Source organism: Bos indicus x Bos taurus, chromosome 6 (genome assembly GCF_003369695.1).
Source record: "Bos indicus x Bos taurus breed Angus x Brahman F1 hybrid chromosome 6, Bos_hybrid_MaternalHap_v2.0, whole genome shotgun sequence".
In the NCBI taxonomy this organism is placed as follows: Eukaryota; Metazoa; Chordata; class Mammalia; order Artiodactyla; family Bovidae; genus Bos; species Bos indicus x Bos taurus.
Genome location: NC_040081.1, coordinates 102,207,432 through 102,219,675, shown reverse-complemented (window position 1 = coordinate 102,219,675; position 12,244 = coordinate 102,207,432). Strand labels below are relative to the sequence as shown.

Below are 12,244 nucleotides of genomic sequence, written 5' to 3'. Positions count from 1 at the left end.
TCTCATTAAGGGCATGGTCCATTTTCACGTTCTGATGCTTAGAAAGTGCTCAGGGCTATGAAGCAGGGATAAAATCCTGCTTCCAGGAGAATTACCTCGGAGCCATACAGTTCCTGACGCCTCTGTGATTTGGTTTCTGCACACGAATCTCTGGGAATCACACCCAGCTCACACACTTACCTGAATCGAGCTGCTATAGGAAGTGTGTGCAGTGTAAGGCGTGGCGCTTGGTGGGGTCACTAAAAACCTTACTTCTCTAGCCTGCTGGGAGCCCAGAGCCTCTTTGATAACTCCACGTTACCACTGCTCTGCAAAACTTTATTATTGGAGTGATCTGCATGGAATCCTTACATTTTTGGCCTTAATTTCTCCATCTAGGATAATTTTACACTACCTGTTTTGGGTTGAATAGTGTCCCCCCAAAAAACACATGCTGAATTCCTAATCCCGTTAGCTCATATGACCTAATTGGAGATAAGGCCTTTACGGAAGTTATTGAGAAAAAATTATCATGAGGGCGGACAGTTATCCATTACAAGTAGGGATAAAAGGAGAAATTGGATCCAGACAGACACAGTGGAAGATAACACAGGGAGAAGTCATCTGCCTCCAGGCCAAGGACACCTGAGGCCCCCAGAAGCAGAGAGAAGCCTGGAGCTGACCCTTCCTTGACATCGTCAGAAGACGCATGGCCCTGTCCGGGGTTGGTCTTGGAGTTCTGGCCTCCAGACCTGTGAACAACATTTTCTGTTGTTGGGAGCCCCCAGTTTCTAGTACCTTCTTAATTCAGCCTCAGTAAATGAGAAACTACATCATAGGCTGCTGTGAGGATTAAAGGAAACCCAGAGGGCGGTGGCTCCCACCAGGCCTGGCACTTTGTAGATGGCAAAGGCAGTGTCTGGGTGGTTGTTGAGTGTTACATTCACTCATGCTCGCTGCCCACCCATCAGAAGAGTTATTATGTCCCAGATACACTGAACCCCCAACCGCCTCCTCTCTGCATTGAGCATGGTTTACTGAGTGCAGGTCTGTGCCAGTCCCTTTGGAGACTCAAAGAAGAAGGCAGCACCAGCCCAGCTGCAGGGGGAAGGGGACTCAGGGCTGCAGGCATCCGAGCTGGTCCTGCAGCTCAGCCAGGAGCTAGATCTGCAGGAGGAGAGAACCATTCATGCCGGAGGGCACAGCAGGGCAAAGATGGGCCTGGGACATCCCATGGCCTGTGTAGCCGCCAGCATCCCAAATGCTCAGGAGAATAGCAGGGGCAGTACTCTTGCCTGGAAAATCCCATGGACGGAGGAGCCTGGTGGGCCGCAGTCCATGGGGTCGCTAAGAGTCAGACACGACTGAGCGACTTCACTTTCACTTTTCACTTTCATGCATTGGAGAAGGAAATGGCAACCCACTCCAGTGTTCTTGCCTGGAGAATCCCAGGGATGGGGGAGCCTGGTGTGCTGCCGTCTATGGGGTCGCACAGAGTCGGACACAACTGAAGTGACTTAGCAGTAGCAATGAGATGCAGGAAGGAATAGAGGGGGAAGAAGCAGAGGCGGGTTGGTAGCAGTGCATGCAGCTCATGGCTCACCTGGTCCTGCTGCATGGTCTCCTTCAGGTCATAGTCTATCCGGGAGATGATGTGGCCATTGAAGCCCGCCAGGGCAAACAGGGTGGGAGTCGTGGCAGATGCGCCAAATGAGTCCACCTGCCAGGAGAACTGCGGCCGGATCCCAAACGTTTCATAGAGAAACCTGTGTCCTTCTGCAAAGAGATCAGCCTTGGGGATAAAAGTGTGGTGGCCCCTTGCCCCCTAACTCCCTCAGAGCCCTTGACTTCTCAGGGCTAGAGTGCCTTCTATTTGGCAAGGAGGGTCTTGCTGCTATAGATACTAACACAGAGGTCAGATCCCAGAATCATCTAAACATTCTCTTCTTTATTCATGATTTATGAGCCACCACAAGTGAACCAAAGATCAGGGTGACTGCAGAAGTCTCCCAGACTTGATAAACCATTAATTAGCATTCACCAAGGATTCCCCCAAACATTATTTATCACCTGGGAGTTACAGCCTGCATTTTATGGCGAGGAAAGGAAGACCCAGAGAGCTCAAATCACTGTGTGTGTGTCTGTGTCTGTGTGTCTGTGTGTGTGTGTGTTAGTCGCTCAGCCGAGTCCAATTCTTTGCAATCCCATGGACTGTAGCCCGCCAGGCTCCTCTGTCCATGGCATATTCCAGACAAAAGTACTGGAGTGGGTAACCATTCCCTTCTCCAGGGGATCTTCTCAACCCAGGAATCGAATCCTGGATTGAATCCAGGTCTCCTGCATTGCAGGAAGATTCTTTACCATCTGAGCCACAAGGGAAGCCCTCAAGTCACTGGTGTTAAGTCAAACTGCCCTTCATTGATGAGTTGCCCAGGCTGGGACATTGCCTGTGGCCCTGAAGATGATTCCAGGGTCATGGGACAGAGCTGTAATCAGATCCATACACAAGGCTCATCCAGGAAGAAGGTGACCGCTGGGAGGCTAGGGAGGACCTGAGGAAGATTCGTGGTCTAGTGCACAGAGGTGGTGATGAGGGTCAGTTAGGCTGTTGGACTTGGGGTGGGGCTCTGAGCCCTCAGGACCACTGGGAGCAGCAGAGGGGGAGCAGGAAGCAGAGGAGACCAAGAAGGAGCTGCTGGAGGGGAAGGGGAAGACTGCGGGGTGGAGGGTCCAGGTTGAGGGAGGGTGGGTCAGCATCATCACACTGGGGGGCAGTAAGCTGTGGAGGGCATACCCTCTCCCCAGAGGGGCAGCCTGAGGAGGGCAGGCCTGAGGGCTGCAGACTCCATGGCCCAGAATTCATCACTCACAGGATTCTCTCTTTGCTTACTGGACACCGACCCAAAGCCAAGGGATGGCGTTTCACTGGTCTGATCAGTCATGGCAAGATCATTTTGTTGTGTCAGATTTTTGTTTTCACAGACTGTGGAATGGAGAAGTGGGCACAGACTGGTCATATCAAAAAAGATGTATGGGTTTCACCTGCTTGGGTTTCAGGACAAGAATTTCTACCTTTTTAATAAAAAAAAAAGAGGAGGTAAGCCTCCCTTGTACCCCTTTTATTCCTTGAATGTGCAAATATGGCTTTATGATGACTGGAGAAGCAGCAGCATTCTCTGATTATGTGGGAAGTGAAGTGAGAGTCACTCAGTCGTGTCCGACTCTTTGCGACCCCATAGACAGTCCATGGAATTCTCCAGGCCAGAACACTGGAGTGAGTTGCCGTTTCCTTCTCCAGATTATGTGGGAGAGGATGTGAAAATATAAGAAACATCAATGGGCTGCAGAATCAGTTCTAAACCTCCTCCTGACCGCTTCTTTGATAGTAAATAGTAAATATCTTAAACACTCAAGTCATTGTTAATACAGGTTTTCTAGACTCCAGGAAAAAAACATTCCTGAGATTCTGATGAACAAGTGAATATTGAATGAAACAGCTAATAATCACCCAAGATTTATTTTTCTCTCTGCCGTTTAATAACAGAACCACATAATCCTGCTTAGGGAAGGACAATAGAATTCTAGCTGGAGACTGCATTTCTCAGCTTCCCATGGAAGATAGACCATGTGACTAGGTTCTGAACAATGGATATGAGCAGAAGTGATGAGGGTAAATTCTGGGTCACCTTCACAAGGTTGCAGCCCGCCGCCATCCCCTTTCCCCCTTCCCTGAGAGGATGGCACTTCAGTGAGGTGAGCCACCTGCAGCCAGGCAAGGAGAGCAGAGACACGCTAGGGGATTCAGAGCAAAAGACGCAAATAACTTGGATGCCTGGATTTCTCTGTGACGCAGCGCCCCCTAGTGGCCCGAAAGAGCCTGCAATCATAAACTTTTCCCCCGCAGAGAAGTAACCTTCCATCTTGCTTGAGCCACAGCCACTCAGTCACCCTTATGCAGCTGAACATGCGTCCTAATCAGCACAATGACCAGGTCAAGACCTACCTGGACAGTATGTGGCAGGCAGAGCCAGAGTTCAGGGACTGAGGTGACAGAAAGGACAAGGGGACATAGGAAATGTGTCTGCCACCTCAGCTGGAGAAACCTGCTTCCCTCCTTCTCAGGAGAGTGCTAAGCATATTAGATTAAGACTCCCTCAAAACCATGATGAGGTGCCATCTCACGCTGATCAGAATGGCTGCTATCAAAAAGTCTACTAACAATAAATGCTGGAGAGGGGGTGCAGAAAAGGGAACCCTCTTACACTGTTGGTGGGAATGCAAACTAGTACAGCCACTGTGGAGAACAGTATGGAGATTCCTTAAAAAACTGGAAATAGAACTGCATACGACCCAGAAATCCCACTGCTGGGCATGCACACCAAGGAAACCAGAATTGAAAGAGACATGTGTACCCCAATGTTCATCATAGCACTGTTTACAATAGCCAGGACATGGAAGCAACCTAGATGTCCATCAGCAGATGAATGGATAAGAAAGCTGTGGTACATATACACAATGGAATATTACTCAGCTGTTAAAAAGAATGCATTTGAATCAGTTCTATTGAAGTGGATGAAACTGGAGCCTATTATACAGAGTGAAGTAAGTCAGAAAGAAAAACACCAGTACAGTATATTAATGTATATATACAGAATTCAGAAAGATGATAACAATGACTCTATATGCGAGATAGCAGAAGAGACAGATGTAAGGAACAGATTTTTGAACTTTGTGGGAGATGGCGAGGGTGGGATAATTTGAGAGAATAGCATTGAAACATGCATATTATCCTGTGTGAAATAGATCGCCAGTCCAGGTTTGATGCATGAGACAGGGCGCTCAGGGCCAGTGCACTGGGATGACCCTGAGGGATGGGATGAGGAGGGAGGTGGGAGGGGGGTTCAGGATGGGGAACACATGTACACCCATGGCTGATTCATGTGAATGTATGGCAAAAACCACTACAATATTGTAAAGTAATTAGCCTCCAAAAAAAAAAAAAAAGACTCTCCGTCTCCTGAACTGCCCTGGAGACTGAAGTCAGTGGGTGTACATCTTGTTCTTAGAACCAGGAGGTTATTGTGGGAGGAAATCAGTGTCCATCCTCTAGGAGTCCTAGGAGCTTGGCTGGTCTTCAGAATATTATAGAGCCTCACAGAGTCCCCTGGGGAGGAGCCACACAGGGTTCCACGTTCCTTCCCACACCAGTGATGAGAACCCACACTTGCTAAGATGCTGGATGCCATGCTGGAGTGCAGGCCTGCAGGATCAGCTCTGGGGAGTTCAGCATGGTGGGCGTGGTGGGCTGAGACCACAGGTGAGGGCTGTCCCCATGTGGTCACCCCCAAGGAGGGTGGGTCAGCACCCACTCCCTCCCTCTGTGCTCCCACCATTGTCAGACCAGACCCTGTGCTGAGTCCTGGGGACCCGGAAGAGAATCAGATGGTGGGCACTGCCAGAGACCACCTATAGTTCCAGGAGCAAGAGGGGGAGGTGATAAGGTACTGGGGCCCAGTGGAGGCACCTGGACCATGAGACCCCTCAGCTGAGTCCAAGGTGAGCTGTTCAAGCGGAAAGAATAGGAAACCTCGTGACTGAAAGCACAGGAGACATGTCATTGGAGCAGGGCAGGGCAGCAGGAAGGAGACAGATGGGAAGGAGGCCAGGGGATGAGACCTGAGGCTGCACTAAGGAGACTGGCGAGTCTGTATGAGGACAGCTAAAGGGTCGCCACCCCGTTCGCATTTACCTTGCTACGGCTTCAAACCGAAAGACCTTTAACAGGAGAAATGAGACAGTCACGGACTTTGGAGTCAGAGAACCAGGTTCAGCACTGGCCCTGCAGACCTGCCTGGTGGGGGAGGCTCAGTATCTCGGCTTCGGCACCTTCACAGGCACGGGGGAGTGACAGCCCTCCTCCTAGGGTGTGAGCATGCACGGGGGCACAGAGGCAGCTCCTGGCACGCAGGAGGACTCTGTGGCTGGCATCATGGTCAAACATAAAGACAGTAGCATGCAAACACACACTACCATATGCAGAATAGACAGCCAGTGGGAATCTGCTGTATGAGAGAGAGGTTCAGAGGGAGGGGACGTATGCATGCCTGTGGCTGATTCATGCTGATGTGCGGCAGAAACCAACACAATATGGTAAAGCAATTATCCTTCAACTAAAAATAAATTTAAAAAAAAAGAAAGGGATGTGAGGGTCTGAGAAGGAAGGGTTCTGTTGGCAGGACCACCTTCGGGATGGAAGTGGCAAATCTTGAGGTTGAATGAGGTCTAGAAGCAGGACAGTAGAAGCTCAGATGAGGGGGGGACCCCAGATTAAAGCGGGAAAAGGGAAGATAATGCTAAGCAGGTCTTTAGACAATCTCCAATGCTATTTCGATGTTTGTCACAGGGGGTAACTGGGGTTCCTCTTTCGTGGAGTGATGGCGGAGCTAGAGCTTCAGCCATGCCCTGGAGGAAACCTTAGCTGGTCCACTGAATTTTGCTCTTTTTGTCATCAGTGTCTCTTTTGCAAAACGAGACTGAAAATCCTGATGCCTGCCTGTAGGGCTGGGTGAAGTGTTGCTCGTGAACGGCATTGGGAAGTGGGAGAGGACTGCGTCCCAGTGCAACTGTGCGTGGTGGACAGTGTCAGTGGAGGTGACTGCTGTTATTGTTGCTGTTATTCATGGTAGTAGGGGTGTTGATAGCGGTGGTGGTGCTGGAGGTCTTGGTGTTCATGGTGGGGGTTGCGACCGCGGTGGTTGTGGAGATGGTGGTTGTGGTGTTGAAGGTGGTGATGACGATGGGGGTGGAAGGGGTGGTGAAATGGTGTTGGTGGTGCTGATGGTGACAGTGGAGTGGTTGATACTGTTTAGGCTGTAGTAACAGGGGTGGTGGTGTGATGGTGAGGGTATAATGGTTGAGATTATGGAGGAGGTGGTGTTATTTCTAGTGATGGTGGTGGAGGTGATGGCTGAGGAGGTAGTGTTGGAGGTGTGGGATGGAGGAGCTTCGGGATGGACAAGGTCGTGGTATTTAGAGTTGTGTTGGTGACGGCTGAAGTGGTGGTGTTGGAGGTGATGCTGATGGTGGTGGTACTGGTGTTGCTGTTGGAGTTGGAGGCATTGATTTTGGAGGTGGTATTGGTGGAGTAGGTGTGGGTGGAGTGATGACAGAGATGGGATCTAATCTTTACCTAGCATTTACTAGGGACCCACACATTGTACTCAATGTGCTCTATTTGAATTATCCCAATTTAATTTTGATACCAACCCTTTAAGGGAGGTTTTACTTCCTTATCAGACTCATTCATGGAGAAGGAAACTGAGGCTTCAAGAGGTTACATCACTTGCTCTGGATCACAGGTGGTAACTCGCAGAGTCGGGATACAGCCAGTCAGCCCGTCTGGTGTAAACTCACACTCTTAGCACCTGCACTCAAGGGCATGAGCACGGACGCGGCACCAGCAGTCACAGTGCTTGCTGGTCACAGTCTCCTGTTTAGAGGGGAAGATGAAGCCCAACACCCAGCCCCAGCCTAGCAGGAGACCCAAGGGACCCCAGGCCTGGGGAGGGGTAATCAAACCCGTGAGCTGGAGGATCTGGTCATCGACGTGGGTCACGGCCTCATCGTGCATGACCTGGCCTCCGAGGACAAACTCCAGGCGTCCTTGGTCCACAAGCTGGCGGACCTTGGCATTGTGGGCAGAGAGAAAAAGCCACGTTACAGCCCCCGAGCTGTGCCTGGTTGTGTTTGTTGGGGACATGCCTGTAGCATATCAGGGTCCTTCCTTCAAACTCCTTACCTTCATGTATTCTGCAAAAGCAGGACCCTGTCGGTCCTGGTCAGCACTGTGTCCAGTACCTAGACCAGCATCTGGCCCATGGCTGCTGCTTCATCAAATGTATATATATAAGCACATGTGTTTAATATTTTGCTTTTGAAATCATGTCAGTCTTCTGGAAACTTGGGCTTCCCAGTGGTAAAAGAATCCCCCTGCCAATGCAGGAGACTCAAGAGATGCAGGTATGATCCCTGGGTTGGGAAGACCCCCTGGAGAAGGGAATGGCAACCCTCTCCAGTATTCTTGCCTGGAGAATTCCATGGACAGAGGAACCTGGCGGGCTACAGTCCATGGGGTCACAAAGAGTTGGACTCGACTGAATGACTAACACTTTCACTTTTCATATAATTATCCATATCAGGAAGTTTACCATTAATAATGCTGCTATCAAATTCATAGACTTTACTCAAATTTTGCCATTTGTTCCATTGATGTCCTTTCTTTGGTGTAAGAGTCAATCTAGGATCATGAATTGCTTTTAATGTCATTTCTCTTTATTATCCTTCAGTTCACAATGCTTCCTGAACCTTGCTTTTTCTTTCATGGGATTAATAATTTTGAAGATTATCAGCTAGCTATTTTGTATGTGTGTGTGTGTGTGTGCTCAGTCATATCTTGCTCTTTGCGATCCCAAGGTCTGTAGCCAGCCAGGCTCCTCTTTTCATGCAATTTTCCAGGCAAGAATATTGGAGTGCGTTGCCATTTCCAATCCAGGGGATCTTCCTGACCCAAGGATCGAACCCATGGGTCTTGCTTCTCCTGCAAGTGGATTCTTTACCACTGTACCATCTGGGATATTTTGTATAAAGTCCTTCCAATTGCATTTGTCACGATTGGAGACAAATGTTTTAAAATACCTAAATTAAGGGAGGAATGGAAATATAAATAAGGCCAAAGACTGTGGCAGTGAGGCCACCACGCTGTTTATAGACTGTACTTTGATTGCTGAAGGTGCAGTATTAGTAGTGCATTCACTCGAGGAATTTTGAACAACACCTGCTGTTACTGTTTTAAATGAGCACTGTGAAATGCAAATGTCTCCTTCCACATTAATCAATAAGAAATGCCACAGCCATCAGCGATTTCTGGCCTTCAAATATGAATGAGAGCTCCCAAAACTGCGATCCAAAGCCGCTGTCCCCCCTCCAAGGTGACTGCTGAGGAGCTGGGGGAACGCAAAAAGCAAGGTGAGCAGGGAAACTGGCTTGGCCCCAGATAGCTGAGGAGCATGTGAAAGGAATGGATTCAATGACCCAGAGGCTTGCATCTTCCCCTACAAAGAACGCTTAATTCCTTAACTTGATACCTGACCTTTGATGTTCAGACTGCCTGCTTTCTTTACTGCAAAGTTGTATGTAACCTGACTTCTCCCCTTCCTCTTAGAGCAGTTTTCTCAGAGCTACTGAGATGCTGTTTCCTGGGCTCAGAGTTCTAAACATTCCCACTTAATAAAGTAACTCTCTACTTTCAGGTCGTGACTGTCTTTTTTAGTTGACAGCACCTATTGCCCACCAGTCACTGCCCACCCAGTGAGGATTCAGCCAAAACAAAGCAGGGAAAAACACTGGCTTCCAGGGCTACACCGTGGAGTTGCCTGCCCAGGTCATAGCCAGACCACGTGTTTAACCAGGGGTAAGAGACAGACAATTGATTTGGGGGTATCCATGAAAAGGAGTGAGGACTGCCCACTGGAGACCCTAAAGAGTTATGCTTCGAGTCAGGATACCTGACCCAGAATCCCACCTGGCTGGTATAAGCTGTGTGACCATGAGCCTGTTGCCTGCCTTCTCTGAACCTGGACCAGCTCTGTACAGCATGGTTAGTATTCCAACCATACTGGCTGTTGGAAGGAGTCAATGCAATAATGTGTACAAAATCCTGGCAAGCACCTGGCATATGGGAGAGCCTGTGTACTGGCCTCTCAGCTCCACAGGCTGCAGGTTCCCATCCCTCTCAGGGTGGCGGGGCAAACTGGTGGACACCCTCTTTCACCATCTGAGCTTTGCTACCTTGAGCAAGACTCTGGGCCTCTGGGTCTCACCATCAGTGACTGTTCTGCAGAAAGGTGAAGCCTGGGGGCACCAAGCAAGCACCAAAGAGGCATCCCAGGTGCTTCCATCATGCAGGTACTCTGAGTACAGCCTCTCTGGGGAGGGAGGTCACTCCCACTGTAGATGCGGCTGACAGAGGCCACTGGCCACCTGTGATCACCCAGGGAGGTGGGGGAGCAGGACCTGGTCCCAGGCTGCCCTCCATGGAGCGGGGCTTCTCACTCCCTGTGATGAGTGAAGCCAATCTGCCTCCAGCCTTGAAACCACAGGGACTGTGGCACCCCCTGGCTGGGTGATCAGCTCCCATCCCCATGGGGGCCACACAGATATGTAAATAAAGGAAGAGAGTGTGGACACAGGCCCCCCTGGAGTGCCCAGCATCAGAGGTGACCCCGTTCATGCCAGCTGAGTGCCAGCGGGGTTGCCACAGCTGCAATGAGTAGCCAGAAAGGCGGGATTAAACACAAACCTATCTCCGGGGCATGGGGCTGACCACAACTCTCATCTAAACTCTGAGAGCAGCCCCAGAGAGTTTAGGGCCTCCTGGTTTACACAGCACAGCCCTGGCCACAGAGAGCACTGTCCCAGGAGCTTCCTGGAGGGTCATCACTGGGACCCCCAGGCCACTCCTCTCTCAGTTCCCTGGTGAGGACCATCCTGGAGGGCAGCGTTACCTGGACTTTCTGCTTGGCTGACGCGACGCCATCCCACCACAGCCGGAAGAACTCCTGGTCCACGATGATGAACCTGTGCTGCTTATTACGGGTCAGGTCCTCCACCACCGAGGTGTAGACTGTGGTGACATAAGCCTGCGTGCTGCCCTAGACCAGGGGGAAGGGGAATGGGGACACCATCACACCAGCTCCATCGGGAATCCCGGAGGCCAAGGAGTAAAATCCAGGGACCCACAGTGTCGGAGGGCCCCTGGCACTCACACCATCTGCCCAGGGCCCTGCCCTCTGCTCTCACTGCTGTTCCAGCAAGGGAGCCTCTGTGCCCACTCTGTGCCAGAGGCACAATACACAGTACGCTGGGGGAAGGACATGGGCAGGCACTCCTTGATGGGAAGGAAGGTGCTCTCCTGGGGAGACATGTGTGGAAACAGATCATGGCACTGTGACAGAGGGACATGCTGGCCAGGCCCAGGGTCAGGGACAGCCTCCCAGAAGGACATGCTGGGTGGCCCTGGGGCTGCCATGGTGGGATAGACCAGTCAAACCCAGGGGCCCCAGGGGAGAGGTCCAGGGACTCAGAAGGGCTTCCTTGGGCTGGAATGAGGAGTGTGGGTGCTGAGAGATGGAGCTGAGAGGAGCAGACCCCCGGGTTGTCCCTGTGGATCTACCTGCCTCCCCCCAGGCAGGGAGGCCCCAGTATGGAGCCACGCCTGCTTCCCATCTAGGTCAGCCTGGCTCACTGTGCAGCCTGGAGATGCTGGTAAAGGAATGCAGAGAGTACCGGGTAGGGAGTCAGCAGGCATGCGGCTATTTCTGGTGACCTTGAGCAGTCCCGATCCTCCCTAGGCCTGTTTCCCCTTCTGTAAACTGGGAGTGGCAATCATGCTTCCCCACAAGTCAGCACTCCACACACCTATGGGTGCCCCCCCCAACAGAGGCTGCCCAATGGGCTCAGGACCAGATTCAACACAGCCTCAAGGCTCTTGCTGCCCCTGTCTCTTTAAAATGAGCTACTCTCTTATATCCACTGTCACAGAGCGATTTTGTTCATTTATTCATGTATTTACTTTCTCCTTCCAAAAAACAGCTCTAGGAGGTTGGTGTATGCATGCATGGGAAGTCACTCCAGTCGTGTCTGACTCTTTGTGACTCCATGGACTGTAGCCCACCAGACTCCTCTGTGCATGGGATTCTCTAGGCAAGAATACTGGAGTGGGTTGCCAGGCCCTCCTCCAGGTCATCTTCCTGACCCAGGGATGGAACCTACGTCTCTTATGTCTCCTGAATTGGCAGGCGGGTTCTTTACCACTAGCACCGCCTGGAAAGCCCAAGGAGGTAGGTAATAATACCCAACCACTTGCCCCAGAAACCTAAAGAAATCAGAGTCTTTTTATCTTTTTTTTTTTCTGCCCTCGTTCATTCATTCCTTCAACAAATTTTCATGGAGTGTCTATCCCATCCATGAGGCAGCTTGAGGATACATCCATAGCCATATTCAATGGATGAAGCCTCTTCCCCACGGAACTGAGCCTCTTGTGGGGAAAACAGACATTCAATAAGCCAGTAAGTAAAATGTACTAAAGGGAAGTGTTTAAAAACTGATTAATGGAGACAATACAGGCGAAACACACCTACTTTATTTAATACTTCCCTAAGCAGTCTCCTTGAGCAGAATTCAGAATGGAGTGTGTGGCAGAAAGGTT

The 12,244-nt window shown here is 50.7% G+C and overlaps 1 protein-coding gene across 1 annotated transcript in view; it reads right to left on the bottom strand.

Moving 5' to 3' along the window:
* LOC113894655 (epididymis-specific alpha-mannosidase-like) overlaps nucleotides 1-12,244 on the bottom strand; it is a 47,187-nt gene that overhangs the window by 32,333 nt on the left and 2,610 nt on the right. Inside the window, exons 3-5 of the mRNA XM_027545315.1 lie at nucleotides 10,542-10,688; nucleotides 7,558-7,663; nucleotides 1,583-1,755 (exon numbers count right to left, since the gene is read on the bottom strand). Coding sequence (XP_027401116.1) covers nucleotides 1,583-1,755; nucleotides 7,558-7,663; nucleotides 10,542-10,688 — 426 coding nt within the window. The remainder of the gene's footprint in view (nucleotides 1-1,582; nucleotides 1,756-7,557; nucleotides 7,664-10,541; nucleotides 10,689-12,244) is intronic.